Genomic DNA, 15,805 nt, shown 5'->3' on the forward strand with positions numbered 1-15,805 from the left:
CTGCGGCTGAGAGTGGTGGTGAAGTGGGGTGCCCCAGACTGAGGTGACACATGTATCATGGGTAGCCGTGGGAGCCAGTGCCGCTTCTGAGTTCCCTACCTTATTCCCTCCATAGGGAGAGGGTTGAGTCACGTTTCTCTGTGCCTCTATTTACCTGATCTTTAAGAAAACCCTTATCCTTGGTTCCCGCTGCCAGCAGGAGGAGAGCGTGACGCACCGTGCGGGTCCATGCCTGCGGCTCTATCGCATCCTTGATGCTGTTTCGGGGTCGGCTCCGACCTGCTGAACCTCCCCCCCCTTGCTACTGCTGCCCACAAACGACCGATGCTTCATGTGCCCAGCGGGAGAGCTTTGGGCTCAAGGGACCTTGAAAAGCTGCCCCCATTCCCTCGAAATTCCCAGCTCCGCGGCCACCCCCGCGTACCGGTGCAGACGCGGGCAGAGCAAAGCCAGCGCCGTTCCCAGCTGCCATCGGAGCCGCCTCGGTGACTCAGCAGCCGTGCTGAAAGCTCCCTTATTTATTTAAACGGCTGCTCCCGCTCGGCTGAGCATCTCCTGCAGGGATGCTGCCGCTGGGCCGGCCCCGGCCGCCGCTCGGCGAGGAGGAGAGCGGTACCCGGCGCTCCGAGCCCCCCGGTTCGCTCCGGACGCGATGGCTTTGACTACCTGGGCTCTCGGCCCCGCGCTGCGGCTCTGTGCCGCCGGCCCTGTCTGCTCCTGGGAGATGCTGCACGTGGCCGGAGCAGGTACCTTCTCCTGGCTTTGCTTTTCCATAGCGTGTTGGGTTGGATTTCCTGGGATGGGGACTGCCGACGACCTTTGGTGTCATCTTTCTATTGTTTTAAATACCTGGTGCCAGGCTGGGCTGGAGGAATGCATTGTGGCTACAAGGTTTTGTCCTCGCAGGGGGGATGCTGCCAGTCAGTGCCTTGCTCAGGGCTGGAGCTGTGGCTGCAGTGGTGCTGGTGCAGGGGTGCAAGGTGCATGGGGTCAGTGTGGTGGGTGCTAAAGGAAACCAGTGCCTGGAAAAAGAAATGTTCTGTCTGAGACCCTTGTCAGTAGCCAGGCTGGGGGGGGCGTCGTTGCTAGCCCCAGCATTAGGGTTTGATGCTGGGGGGTGGTCCTGTATAGACCAGGCAAAGGGCTGATTTAAGCTCTGACATCAGGACCAGACTTAGGTTTGTTGCTCTCTGGAGAGTGCTTGGAGTGGGGGAAATAAAACAAAGGAAAATCTTCCTCTTTCCTCAAGGTCTGTGTCATTTATATTCTGCTTTTTTAAGGATTTACAGTCTTCCTGTCTGTGCCTACGTATGTCTGTGCTGGGCGAAACCAACAGAAATCAAGGGTTTGGAGCAGGAAAGTTTCTCATTTCTCTTGGTTTCATGCAAGCAGAGTGAAAGAGACCCTTTCTGTGCCTTGCTACGGGGAGCTCAGCCCTCTTAGTAGACATCAGAGAGTCTCACCTGGAGGCATTGCAATGCAGGAGGCTCTGTCCTGCTGGGCCATGGTGGGATCCCACACACCAGTGTCCTGATGTGTTTTGGATTGAACAATGTTGCTGCCTTTGCCTGTCTGGACCATGTTCATCCTCCTGCCCTGTGGAACTAATGGTGCACCTGGGTCCCCTTTGCAGGCAGGCACTTCAGGTCTTCACATGTCCCCTACTGCTGCTTTCTTTAGGAGAGACCTTAAAAATCTCCTACTTCTGGAAGAAGAGGTCTTGCTAGGTGAGAGGGAAAGCATTACACTTAATTATGCAATTATTATTGATGGGATCTGTTCTGAATCTGCTCTTCAGCTTCATTCGTCAGGGTGTGGGTGATGGATTTGGAGCGTGGCTGGGCTCTTTACTCCTCTCCCAGGGCTAGGAATGTGTATTAGTCCCCAAAATACTTCAAAGTCACATTTCTAGAGGTGAGATAATTACCAAGGAGGCTGCAGGAGGTTGAGGGGACCTTGCTTTTTTGCTAATAGGATCACTTATGGGGAAACTCTCCAGCTATTTTGCAGGGAGAGCTCCTGGTCCATGCTGAGGCTCCATGCACGTGGCCTGGCAAGGTGAGATGAGCCATGTTGCCTCGCCTCTCCTGGCCGAGGGGAATTCATTAACAGCATTCAGGAGATCATCAGGTGCTTGTTTGTGTGAATGACAAACGAGAATTTATTAAGAGGCCAGATTAAAGGTGCTTCTGAAAAAGAGCAAAATCGATTGGAGGCAATGGAGAAGGGAGGAGGGAGAGCAGTGGATACGAGACTTAGGAATACTGGAGAGTGGGAAGGTGCGGAGGAGCTGGCAGGGAAAGCATGAGAGATGGAAGGAGCTCTCTGCCACCGCTGTGTTGCCAGGGGAGTGCTGGTGCTGGGGACCCCAAGGGGACCCCAAAGCAAGCGGAGGCAGCGCGCTCAGGAAGCGAGCGAGCGCATTGCAGGAAGCGAGCGGTGCCGGTGCCAGGAGCTGGCGCGAGCAGGCGTGAGCTCATGCGTTCCAGTGGGAGCGGTCGCCGGCTCCCACCAGCACAGCCTTTGTCCCCCCGGCTTCTGCTTCTCGGTGGTGGTTGCCAAAGAGCAGCCCCGAATTACTCACGCTTCCCTGGGCTCGCAAAGGCTGGTTCTTTGGGGTGGCTGACATCAGTGTCCTTCCACAGGGTGCAGCACCTAAGTAACGCCAGACCCTGGGGAAAAATGCATTGTGCTGGAGCAGGGGGTCCTGGCATGCAAAGTCCTTGGAGCAGTGCTGGGGAGGGGAAAGCATCCAACAATCCTTCCTCTCCCCATTCCCTGTTCTTAAATAAACAAACTCTGCAGATATTCAGCAGCATCCAGGAGACAGGGCAGCACTGGTACAGCTTTATTCAGGGTGGAGGTGCCCACGGATGCTGAACTCTGGTGTTCCCATGCTTGGTGCATGTGGGAGCACCATGGATGCTCGAGAGCCAACCTGGACCACCGGCTGTTCCCAAGCTGAAGATGGGGCGATCCCCAGCTACTGCGGAGGGTGTGCTGCAGTTCTGAGAAGCAGGAGATGGCACAGGGAGAAATATCCAGGTTGCAAAGGATCCCTTCCTCCCTTGGCAGCTCCCTAAAAGTGAAGCAGGGGGTCACATCCGCATTTGGGGTATCTGGTGGCTATGGCTGATTGCATTGCTTGGGGTTGGGATGAAGCTGATGCCTGCCTTTTCTGCCACTTGCTGGCGTGTGGAGTTGCTGCTGTGAGGGGTTTTGGGTGTTGAAGAGGCTGTGCAGGGCACGACTTATGCATCATGGAGAAGCCACTGCCAGGTCTGGGTATGGTTGTGTCAGTGTCCTGCGAAACACAGGTCATTTGATGGTCCCCATAGGGGTCAGGGATGGTGGTCCAGCAGCCCAAAGATAGGGTGGCAGTCAAAGGAGTTTGGTGGTTCTCAACAGCTCAGCTTTGGAGCTGCAAACAGAATGCATTTTCCTTTCATAGCCTTCATAAGATGCTTTCTTGTCTTCTTCTGTCTTGCTGTTTCCAGCAGCCTGTGCTCTTTATCACATCTGGCTTGATGGGGAGCGTGGGGCAGGGTGAATGGTAGGAGAAAAGAACTTTTGGTCCAAGGACCTGCAGTAGAGGACCTTGTGAGATAGAGACGCACAGATTTAGGGGAACTTTGGACATCTTGGGTTCTGGGGGCTGTTTTCTTGGGTGAGAAAAGCAGATAACCCTGCTGTTCTACATCAAATGATGCTGGTCACCAGCCAGTTCCCTGCCCCTCAGCTGTAACTTTCTTCCTTGGGTTTTCTTTTTGGCTGCAGAACTCTGGGATGTCACCAGCTTGGTGCCCTGTCCTCTTTCCAGGTTTCCCTGTTGAATCCAAGGATATGTTCCCCACCAAAGGTCCAAGCTGACCAGCTCTGTCTCTTCTCTTCCAGGTGTGTGCGGCTGCTGCGGCGCCCTGCGTCCTCGCTACAAAAGACTCGTTGACAACATCTTCCCTGAGGACCCAGAGGTAAATGAGGCACTGCTGCATGTGCTGCAGCTCTGGTGCAGGGACATGGTGTGACCTGTCCAGAAACAGCTCCTTGAGGCAGGTGATCTTTGACATAAGAGCATACCCGCAGGGTTGAATTTTCCTTTAAAGCTTGCTTATGAGCAGGAATACAGAAGCAGCTCCTCCAGCCACATTGGCCTGGAGGTACAGACCTCCTTTCCCAAAGGTGCTGGGCAGATGATGAGGATGGAGGGATGGGAGGATGAGGGCTGGACCTGAAGGTGTACATCCTTCTCTTTGCAGGATGAGGAAAGCAGCTTTTAACAGCAAGGCCTCATCCAGTCTTTTGAGTTCAAAAGCTGCTTATGCTTCCAGGATGTGGGGAAGCTGGTGCCCTGTTTGCTGCCTCGCTCAGCTGGTGATGGTGAATGCCCTGCCAGCTGTGCCTGGAGCATTCCAAATCTGACCTCTTTATCTCCTTTTCACAGCCAAGATGGGAAGGCAGTGGAAGAGAGGGGCTCCTGACTGAGGATAGCAGGACTAGGGTCACCCGGGGAGACAGTGGGTGCCTGTTTTGTTATGGCACTGGCAGCAAAGCTGAACAAGAGACGAAGCTGATGCTGAGCCATGTAGGGAGGAGGAAACACTGCAGTTTTCCATGTGCAGGGGGCTGGAGCTGGCAGCTTGGCACGCTTGTGTTGTTTGGCCTCAGCAGCCTGGAGGTGTTGATGTCCCTGTCTGCCCCTGTCTCCCTCTGTGCTGGGGCATTGCTAGGCAATGGCAAATGATTCTTGGGGTACTCAATGGAGGCTTTCACTGAGGACACCTCTGGATGTGGAGCATCAGAGAGCCCTCAGCCAAGGCTAAATGCAGTCCTCGTTTGCCTTCCCTTGTGTATAAGGTGTGGGGAAGTGCTGGGATCTGCTCCAAACCTCTGGCATTGCTGCCAAGGTTTGCTGCAGAAATGCTCCTGGTGATTGCTGGGTCTGGGTGTGAGGCCGTGATTCCCTGTGTGGTTCTGTTTCAGGATGGGCTGGTGAAGACTAACATGGAGAAGCTGACATTTTATGCTCTGTCTGCTCCAGAGAAGCTGGATCGTATTGGTGCCTACCTCTCCGAGCGGCTCATCCGAGATGTGAGCCGGCACCGATATGGGTAAGGCCTGGGAGACTGTTTCAGTCACCCCAGTGACTGGCATAATGATAGGACACTAGATAGCAGAGGAGGCCCAGGCAAGGGGTGGGACATGTGGGATATGCAGCTTCTGCATGCTCCAGGCTGTCCTGAATCTGTGAGCACACTGTGACAGACTTGAGCATGTCCTGCCTCCAAAAGGGAGACATGGGAGCATTCAGGGATGTGCAAACTCCTTGCAAAGCTGCAAGGGACCAGTCAACCTGGGAGCCATGTTGTATTTCTCTGGCATTGTGCTGTCTGTGCTGGAGAAGTCTGTGTGTATATGGTGTTTGTGCCCAGCAGCAGGACTGCCATCATCTGGAGCCTGTGGCACCCTGGCGGCCTTTAAAAGCCCACACTCTTCCAGAGCCAGATGGAAGTGTGGCTAGGTGTAGGCAAGCAGCTAAACTGTCTGCAGCTTGCTGGGAGTTATTTAGGACAAGCTTGGGTGTGTTGCACCCCAAGCACATCTCTACTAAGCTATGGTGACATAGCGTAAGTGGGATCAAGGATGAGGGGCAGCTTGCTGACGCTTTTCCATTAAACACATGGCAGGATGTATTGGGCTGGATGGGGATTGATGTGTTTGCTTTGTCTGGCTGTGTGGTCCTGGCTGCCCTATTGCCTTCATCTTCCTTCCCCCATCACTTCCAGCAAGGCTTTGCCGTGTTTACTGCAATGAGGGCAGCACCCGTCTGGAAATAGCTGACTGCCCTCATTAGAAACTATGGGGGAGCTTGGGAGGGCTCCTTCCCTTTGAAATAGCTCCTGGATTGATTCTTGTTGTCTCCTGAACAAAGCCGTGGTAGACAAACACAGCTCAGCTTCGTGGCATGATCTTCAGCCTGCCTTTTATCCTGGGGGAAGAGGAGCCAGCAGCCTGCCTAAGAAGTGTTGAAGTTGGAAAACCTTCAAAGCCTCATCCGCATCGCCCGTCATTGGGAGTGACAGGACATTCAAAGCTCTGCCTGATGTTCTGCGGTTAAGTGGATGTTAACAGGCTCTGCTTGCTGTGTCGGGAAAAGAATGACTTTCAAAGACTTTTGACATCTAATAACAAGCCTTGGTGGGTGAAGGGGGGAATATATTCCTTCCTCCACTGCCTGTGCATATAGGCACATAATTGGGTTGGAGCACCAGCTAATTTTCAAAGTCTAACTTTGAAATGCCTGAAATGGGTTTGGATCAACCTTTTGTTTGTAGGTTGGTGTTGGCTGGAGCAGCAGAGCTGCTGCAGAGATCACATCTGGGCTTTTGAAGAGCAGCAGAGCACATGGGTTCCTCTCCTGCATGCAAGATGAAGGTAGCCTTGATTTCAGGCCTGTTGGTTGTCACCTTTTTGTTACCTTTATTGCTAAAAGGAGGAAGTGTTCCTGTTTGAGTTTGCAGCAATGCAACCCACCATCTGTAAGAGGATGGTTAGAGTAGGTTGGAGGTGACAACTGCCTAAGTGTTTGTTTTCCCCCTTGGTGGCCTGTGTCCAGTTGCCTCCCAAAAGGAAGCCGTGCTGTTGCAATAATATTGGGCACAAAATGTTGTTTTCATCCTTGTTTCCAATGAGAAAGGAGCTTGATGCTTCATGCTGGTTATCAGTCACCTCTTTGTACCTTTTTTCCCTCTGGGTCAGATTTAACCCAGTTTGACATATGGGTAGTTGCTCATGGATCCAGGAATAGTTGACTTATTTTGCAGTGTCTTGAAGAGCTGTAATGGTGCCTGAAGGACAGGCTGCAGCGTGAGCTCAACCGTGCCACAAGACACCAGAGAATCTACTTAAGGCTGGAGCCAGATTTCAACAGTTCTGAGGGCTCAAGAGAAGGGATCAATATTTCATGTTTTTACCAGCTGGAATGTGGAAGTCCAGGGGTTTATCAGACCCCTCCTTTTACCCTGAGAGGGCAGTTGCCTCCGCAGCTCCCCCTGAATGTGCAGATAGAGCTGGTGTGAGTAGATGGGCAGCTCTTGCTCATCTTATTGCTGGTGAGCTTGGTACTTTTGGGTTCCCATCTTGCAGCATAAGCCGGTGGCTGCTTCATGCTACCCAGGCTGCAAATCCAGCTGTGCAAGGAGCTGGCTCGAAAAATGGAGCTTAGAGGAGGAATCATGCTTGATGGCAAGAGATCTGGGATTCCTACCTCCTGCTTTCAGCCATGGTAGGAGATTGGGTCTTGATGTGAGCGGCCAAGGTACAAAGATTCATAGCTGTGTGGAGAGCAGGAGCCAAACGGGGGTGGTAAGGAGCTGTAAAGCTTGTTTTATTCCCAGTGTCTTGGTACCAGGTTCTTGTCAGGTGTTTGGGTACTCAGAGGTCTTGTGAGAAGAACGGGAGCTGTGAGACTCAGTGCAATGACCATTTGTTGGTTTTCTGTATTCTGGATTTGCTTCTCCGCTGGGCTTTGTGCAGTGGGTGAGCAGCAGCTGGAGGTCAGTGTGATCACTGCAGAATTTATCTGTACAGGGGCTCATGCCACTTTGTTGGCAACAGACCAGATGCTGATGATGTAGGAAGAGCTGCAGGACCAGCGTGCAAACAGACTTTGCCAGAGCAAAGGAACCAATTTGTCTTGAGAATGTGAAGCAACACCTGACAAATCCTTCAGTCAGCCCATGCAAACCCCATGAAATTCAACAAGGCGAAGTGCAAGGTTCTGCATCTGAGTTGGGGCAATCCCAACCACAAATACAGGCTGGAATGGGAGCAGCCATGAGGAGAAGGACTTGAGGGTGTTGGTTGATGGGAAGCTCAACACGACCCTGCAGTTGATGAGAAGCTCAACATGACCGTGATAGTGTTCAGGGCCAGGCTGGATGGGACTTTGAGCAATCTGGTCTAGTGGAAGGTGTCCCTGCCCATGGAAACCTGTCACCTCTGTATCAGGGACCCATCTGAGATTCATCACTGGGCACAAGGTTTTCCAGCTTCCTCTTGGAGGCAGGCATTGCAGAGCTGGTTTAATAAATAGCCTGGAAGATGCACTGTGGCAGCTTGCAGCATAGCCAGCTGCCAGAGGGTGCTTCTGCAGGAGCTTCTGCAGGTATGTATATGGTTTGGTGATATGAATATACTTTGTAGGGTTGCTTTCTTTAGGCAGAGCTTTTCTGGAGCACATCTGTCTAACTCTGAGTTATCCCTGGCCAGGACCAGGTGTTGTGCAAGAATAGTTGCCTTTGATGCTGAGCCCACCCTGTACAAAGTCCACTGTTCCCTCACAGGATATAAAGACCAGTTCAGGCAAGGGAAGCCCACAGGCAGTGTGGAGGTAGATGCAGGGTGTTGCTGGTGACTTTGGTCCCAAGGCTGTTGGATCCTTGCTAGGTTGGTGCTGGGTGCAGCAAACACCATCTAAAAATACCCTGAGAGTGTATTGGGTGTAAAAGCGGTTGCTGTTTTGCTGGTGGGCACCCAGGTGGTTTGGAAGAGGGGAGGAGGAGGGATGACCACATGCCTAGTCTGCTGTCAGGAAGTGACCCTGGTTCTGCCCACTCCCAGGTACGTGTGTATTGCAATGGAGGCCCTGGACCAGCTCCTCATGGCCTGCCACTGCCAGAGCATCAACCTCTTCGTGGAGAGCTTCCTGAAGATGGTGGCAAAGCTGCTGGAGTCAGAGAAGCCAAACCTGCAGATCCTGGGGACCAACTCGGTGAGTAGCAGTGCAGCAGGAGGTGGCAGTGCCCTCTCCTCTGCTTTCAGCCCTGCTTTTCACCACTGTCTCTTACAGTACCAGGGCAGGAGACTTTGTTGGGAAGGGACGGGGAGAAGTAACAGGGGAGGATTTATGGGGTCCCCTCGCATGTCCTGCCATGCATGAAATTTCTAAGACCCTGGCTGTGATGTGTGTGTGCTGTCCCTCCTTTTTATTGTCTGCAACCAGTCACTGGTCTCTGATCTCTGCCATGCCTTTCTTCTCTTGAATTCAGCTTTTCCTCAATGAGCATGAGGACTCGGGGGCTGTCAGCGGTTTTGCACAATAGACCAACTTAGGAGAAGATCCCCATGGATTTTGAGAGCTATTTGTGCTCAGAAAAGGGCTGGCTTAAACAGAGCTGCTGCTTGCAATAAATGGCTTAGGTGGACTGGGGATGTGACAATGACACACATAAAATGAGGGGAAAGGCGGAATGGACAAAGTTGAGTGAACAAAGTTGACATCCTCCAGCATCCAAACTGCTGATCCTGGCTGAGAGGTAGCTGCCACTTGTGCAGCTGTTGTTTTTTACTGGGAATACTGGGTGTAAATAACAGCCTGGCTTGTGAGGGCTCTGCCAGTGCCCAGTAGCTTGTCTTGGTCAAGCAGCATCTGTCGTTGCTGCTTTATAAGAGGTGGGGTTTAGATGGAGCAGATCATCCTGTGGACAGGGTTGGTGCTCTCTCTCGTGCCTTGGAAACACATAGACAGTTCAACCCTAAGCTTTTACCAGTTGCCAGTGGCACCAAACTGAGTGGAGAAGAGGACATTTTGGAAAGGAGAGTCACCCTGCAGGATGAGTTGGACAGGCCTGAAGAGTGGGCTAACAAGAACCTTATGGAGTTCAACACGGACAAGTGTAAGGTCTTACACCTGGGTAAACACAATCCAGGAGTGCAGTACAGGCTGGGATCTGCCTGGCTGGGGTGCAGCTCTGTGGAAAAGGTCCTGTAGGACACAAGCTCAATGGAGCTGCACCTCAATGGGAGCTGCTGGCATGGAGCTGGGAAAGGGAGAGCCCTTGCTGCAGGGCATCACAGTGCCATGGCAGAGGCTTCAGCAGACCAGCCCCACCACAGGCATTGGGTCAAGGCAAGACAGAGCCCTACCTCATGTTTCCTGCACGTATGGAATAAACCTCCCATGTTCTAGCACACACGGAGAGGAGGGATGGTCATGGAATCATCACAGATTGGTTTGGGTTGGGAGGGACCTCAAACCTTATATAATTCCAACCCCTTGCCATGGGCAGAGGCACCTTCCGCTAGACCGGGTTGCTCCAAGCCCGTCCAACCGGGCCTTGAACACTGCCAGGGATGGGGCCAGGGCCTCACCACCCTCACAGGGAAGAACTTCTGCCTAAGAGCTCATCTCAGTCTCCCCTCTGTCAGGTTAAAGCCGTTCCCCCTTGTCTTATCCCTGCAGGCCCTTGTCAAAAGCCCCTCTCCAGCTTTCTTGTCAACCCCTTTAGGCAGTGGAAGCTGCTCTAAGGTCTCCCTGGAGCCTTCTGTTCTCCAGGCTGAACAAGCCCAGCTCCCTCAGCCTGTCCTAGGCCACAGATAGGTGTTTCCTTAGCACTGCTGTCACTGCAGTCAGGAATTGGGAGCGAGTGTTTTAATGAGGAATCCAGATCAGGAATGACGGTTTAGTGATGGTTTGGGTTGGTTTTTTTCCCTTCTGAAGCGTGGCGGCATTCACAGGGCAAATAGCACAGAAAACTTGAGGGCTTTTGTAGAAAAGTGACTAATGATAATGAGACACTTCTTCCTATATCTGCTAATGAGGAATGTGCCTCAGGCTCGTGCTTAATTAGAGGGTGCTGTCTGAAGCAATCTTCACAATAATGGAGCTGATGGCAAAGGCAGGAGGAGGTTGTTTATAGAAACCTGCTCCAAGTGAGTCATTCTCCGTGGTGTGAAATCTCGCCTGAGACACATCCCCCTCCTCACGCAGAGCCAAGGCTGATCCCAAGCGGCTGCGGTGGGGCTGATCCCAGGACCAGCCTGCCAGGCTCCACAGCCACAGCGCTGGAAGCGGCAGCGAAAATCCAGCATCCCATGATCACTATAACCCCATCCTATAATCCCCAGGGTGAACATATGGAGCTGGAGTTTAAATCCACTTTGCTTTCTCATCCTCGTTAGGAGTCTGCTGGGCAACCTCCCCTCTTTGGGTAGGAACCATCTAATTTCCAGCTCGATGTCATTCCCATTTTATTTTTCCTCAAACCACCATTGATCTTTCATTTAAACAGCTCTTCCCCCGCCTTGATGTTTCTCTTCTGATGTATTTATGGCTGATGTATTTATAGGTAGCAGCGTTATCCCTTCCCAGCCCTTGTTTTGCTTCTCCAAGACAGCCGCGCTCCTCGCATCTTCCCTGCGCTTGCTCCCTGCTCCCAGCTGTGTTTCAGTTGGAGCTTGTTGGCTTCAAGCAGGGGAGCCCTAAGCTGCCCAGCCCTGCACCCCCTCAAACCACAGCACAAATCATGTTGTGTTTCAATGTTTTAAACAGTTTTCCCAGTGGAAATCCCACGTGAAGCTGTAGAGCAGTTTTTCAGCTGAGTTGTGGTGCCTGTTACTGAAGGTTTCTCTGAAGGTTGAGTGCCTCCTTTCCTGCTGGTCCAGTTCTTCCTGGGGCATTTCCATGTATTCTGGTGCTGCTTTTAGCCACTGGGTATGGGTTGGCAGTGGGACCAGGGTGGGCATCTCCTGTAATTGCTGCTTGGTACAGCATCCTTGTAGGGACAGCCACGTCTTGGAAAAATCCAACAGTCTGAGCAAATGGGAGACTCCTAAAAATGTCCTATAGATTGAAAAAGAGGCTTTAGGGCTGATTTTTCTCTGTTCTAGGCTGATTTTTACAAGTTCTGGCCCTGCCAGAGGCTGTGAAAATGGATGCAGAGAAGGCAGCTGCCTCCAGCTGTTGGCAGATGTGAACAATGTGCTGCATCCAGTGTCACTGGGCATAGCTGTGGGAAATCTGTTGCCCCAGGAGAGAGGAGGGCAGGGCGCACTGTGCCTGGGAGCCAGCCAGGGAAGGGGCCCTTGGGGCAGGGAGCTGAACCAAGAGTGCTGCTGGTGTGGGTGTGTGAGCTGGCAATCCTCAGGGCCTTGGCAGATTCAGGAGCTCTGATGAGGTGGCCCTGTTTGGTGTCCTGATGGTACGAAGTGAGCTCCTGTCCTCCATGTGGCTGTGTGATTGATACCTGCAGGTACTGGCTGCAGAGAAGCTGTTCCCGTCCTTGATTTCATGATGCTTCATAGCCACGGGACACTTGGAACAGCTCTCCTGGGATGCTTGAAACAGCTCTCCCGGAGCTGCTGTGGGGAGCCCCATTACTGCTCCTCACTCTGCACCCTGCCCTCGCCTTCAGTAGCACGTGGAGTTGCTATGAGCCTAAAATAGCCACTTTGTGTGCTGTTACAGAGGTTTCTTATATAACAGCCCTGCATTTTTCTGGTGAGTAAGAAGAGTTTATCAGTTGGAGCCAGTCCCTGTGCTCTGGGAACAGTTCCTGGCGGGGCTCAGCAGCTCCTTTGCTTGCACAGAGCCAGCCCTTGCAGCTGACATTATTAATAGCCCGGCACAGCGGGTGCATGATAATCAGTGTCTGTGTGATGCACTGGGATGCTGGGCTGGCTTTGCCAGCTGTGATGGGGCACTGGTGGGCCATTTGCCTGCTGCTGTCCTGGTGGGGCTGGATGCCAGCAAATGCAGAGAGCAAGAAGTGAGAAATAGTGCGGATAGGGTTGGGGTAAAGAAGGAGCTCCTGTGCAGCATGGAATGTCCAGAGGGTGCTGAGCACCCTAAGAAGTGCCAGGTGGACAGGTAACCCCTTGGAAGTAGGCTAGGCCTCCTAGTTGGAAGAGGAACCCAGCAGTTATAGAATCATAGAATGACAGAATGGTTTGGATTGGAAGTGACCTTAAAGCTCACCCAATTCTGACCCCACTGACATGGGCGATACTCTGCTTTTATTAGAATAATAATATTCCTGAGAGTTATAGGCTACTAGACTTTAGAGACCTAATTCTCTGTGTATAATATGATACCCATCTTGCTCAGCTCTACCATCAGGACCCACATGAAGTTACTTTTCACCTCCTTTCTTCTGTGGCTGTATGCCACAGAAGTGGCACCTCTCCAGTCTCTCATGGAGCTTGGGCCTTGGCAGAAGGATGTGTGTGCTGCCTGGAGACCCTGCTCCCATTGCAAAGGGCTTTCCCAGCTATGAATAAGTTAGGGAATTAAGAAGAAAGCTTGCAAACATGTTTATCCTTTTTTCCTCCTAAATTCTTTCCCTGAAAGCTTAGCAGCCAGATCTGTTGGTCAGCTGGCATTTCTGGCAAGCTCTGCACCTCTTGGCGCGGCTATACTGGAAAGGAGCAATGGGACCTTGTGCTGTTTGGTGCTGCGGGCAAGATCTGTGGATGTGGTTAAGAACCTGCTCATGGTTGGTTTATCCACTGGCACTTCCAAGGCTGTTTTCCCCCCTGCAGCAGTGTTTGGGAAGTGCTGGCTGGGTTTTATTGCCACCTGGAAGGATGGAAAGAAGCTGGGGGCAAATTTATCTCCTGTTACTAGTGCATGTTGCATATTAAGGATCCCTAACTCAGAGCCTTGTTGCACCTCTAAATGCCCTTTACAGGGGCAGCTGAGGCTTGCAGTGATGTTTGGTTGGACCTGGGTACTGTTGGAGGTCAGTGGGGCTCTGTGGTGACACTTGGGGACCCTGTGTCCTAGATGCAGCTAGGCAGCCAGATTTGTTATCCATCAGCACACACCAAGCTGCTGCAGTGAAGCCCACAAAGGTGGTTTGGAGAGGAACTGGGAAAATATTTTTGTTGGCATGCCCTAAGGGATGACCTCCTTTTTCTTCTCACCCAGTTTGTGAAGTTTGCCAACATAGAAGAGGACACTCCATCTTATCACCGCAGCTACGACTTCTTCGTCTCCCGCTTCAGTGAGATGTGTCACTCCAGCCACGATGACCTGGACATCCGGACAAAGTGAGTGCTGTGAGCAGGGTGTCCCTGGTCCTGCTGGCTCTGTGAACATACCCTGGAGGATTTCCTACGCTCCCAGCCTCTGCCTTCCCTGGAGAAGCACCTGCTTTTGGGGACAGGTTTAATGCAGGCTGCAGGGATTGACTGCTTTGTGCTGTCATGGAGATGCACAGTGATTCCCTAGAGTTGGGTGCGCTGTTCTCTATCCTCCCTTATTTACTAAGTAGTAAACCCTGCTGACTGTATGGGAGGATGAAACAGGAGCCTAGAAATCATGGTGCAGCACATACCCAGCCTCTGTTGCTGTGTGGGAATAGAGAGTCCTAGAATGGTTTGGATTGGAAGGAACCTTAAAGCTCATCCAGTTCTAACCCTCTGCCATGGGCAGGGACACCTTCCACTGGACCAGGTTGCTCCAAGCCCCATCCAACCTGGCCTTGAACACTGCCAGGGATGGGGCAGCCACAGCTTCTCTGGGCAACCTGTGCCAGGGCCTTACCACCCTCAGGTCTTCCTAAGACCTCATGTAAATCTCCCCTCTGTCAGTCTAAAGCCATTCCCCCTTGTCATGTCCCTACAGGCCTTTGTCAAAAGTCACTCTTCAGCTTTCTTGTCAGCCCTTTTAGGCAGTAGAAGCTGCTTCAATGTATCTCTCCAACAGCTCCACATCCTTCTTATGTTGGGGCTTCAAAGCTGAATGCAGGTCTGCAGGGGAAGTCTCACCAGAGTGGAGGAGAGGAAGAGAATCCTCTCCCTTTCACCTGCTGGTCACACTGCTGCTGCTGCAGACCAGGTCATGGTGTGAGAGAAGTTGATTTTCATTTGCAAGTGTCCTGAGAGCACAGCAGCTGTGCTCGATCTGACCACATCCAGTGACAGAACAAACATGCCCTTAGGCTTCCAACTTCTTTCCTTTGGGCAAAATATGAGCAGGTAACCCCTGGAGTCTGCCCATTACAAGGCTGCCTCAGTGCATCTTTAAGCATTCATCATCTCTGCTCTGGGGCCATGGCCTGTGGACAGCTAGGAACTCAGATTAGGAGGTAAAGAAGTTATCCTGGTCCCAAAAGGAAGGATGATGATGATGATGATGATGATGGGAAGAGGCTCCTTCTCTTAGCAGAATGAACGCTCACTCACAAACTGCCTCCTGCAGCCATGTGGTCTGTTATTTTCCACATTTAAAGGTGGCTCCATCTCTCTAGACAGCGTTGAGGACTGATTTGCTTTGCTGTGATGGGAAACATACCCCAGAGGGATTAATTATGACTAAAGCAGACAGATTAATGTTGTTTACTGTTGCCAAGGCCAGGCCTGTTGGTGATGTGTTTAAAAAGATCCAGCACTTGAAATGGCCCCATGAGGCACTGATGGCATAGAACCTGTGGCTCCCACCAGGAAGCTCTGGGCAGGAGGCCACTGCTGCCACGGGCTGGTTTTAAGTAGAGCCCAGCACATCGTGTTGCTGCTGTTCCCAGAGCTACTGCACCAGGGACTGGTTGCTTTGCAGAGGGGTGAACCCTTGAGGTTTGCCACTTCTCATGGCACCTTGTCTCCAAGGACCAGGCTTGCCTCTTTTTAACACTGCAGACTGACAGGTTTGGGATTTTTTCCCCTCTTAATAAGGAAGTAATGCAGAAGGCTCATTATTCTCACTTGACCTTCAGGGCGCCAGGAATGCTGGCTAAATTGCATTGGAGACTGGAAGAGAGAAAATCAGCAGCTCCTGTAATTAAAAGGGAGCACGCTGCTTTCCTGGGCTCTTGGTCCTGCTCAAAGCTCCTTTCTGAAGAATTGTGTGTCAGTCAGATTATTGCCTTGATTAGATCTGAAAAATACATTAGAGAGACCTCAGAGAAGGTTTTTTAATGCGTTTATTTCTGCAGATCAGGACGTGCTATGTTTCTTGGGCATTGAGTGGGTGTTGAGGGTTTGGTTTCAGACCTGGGAATCCTGCTGTGTAGGGAAATTTTAATTGATG

The 15,805-nt window shown here is 52.0% G+C and overlaps 1 protein-coding gene across 6 annotated transcripts in view; it reads left to right on the forward strand.

The window, feature by feature from the left end:
* EFR3B (EFR3 homolog B) overlaps positions 1-15,805 on the forward strand; it is a 118,401-nt gene that overhangs the window by 8,639 nt on the left and 93,957 nt on the right. For 2 of the 6 annotated variants that reach the window (XR_009724973.1, XM_061350183.1), the window contains exons 1-5: positions 2,831-3,045; positions 3,895-3,971; positions 4,981-5,108; positions 8,620-8,770; positions 13,706-13,827. Coding sequence is in view for 5 of the 6 variants with exons in the window: in XM_061350183.1 (XP_061206167.1) it covers positions 2,874-3,045; positions 3,895-3,971; positions 4,981-5,108; positions 8,620-8,770; positions 13,706-13,827 (650 nt within the window). In the remaining variant the exon portion in view is untranslated. Of the gene's footprint in view, positions 1-289; positions 747-2,830; positions 3,046-3,894; positions 3,972-4,980; positions 5,109-8,619; positions 8,771-13,705; positions 13,828-15,805 lie in introns of those variants that run through there. The other 4 variants (XM_061350186.1, XM_061350187.1, XM_061350185.1 and 1 more) reach the window with 3 other exon arrangements.

The sequence above is a fragment of the Neopsephotus bourkii genome, unplaced genomic scaffold (genome assembly GCF_033783945.1).
Source record: "Neopsephotus bourkii isolate Nb327-2 ecotype Australia unplaced genomic scaffold, CSIRO-AGI_Nbou_v1 NB_481, whole genome shotgun sequence".
Classification (NCBI taxonomy): Eukaryota; Metazoa; Chordata; class Aves; order Psittaciformes; family Psittacidae; genus Neopsephotus; species Neopsephotus bourkii.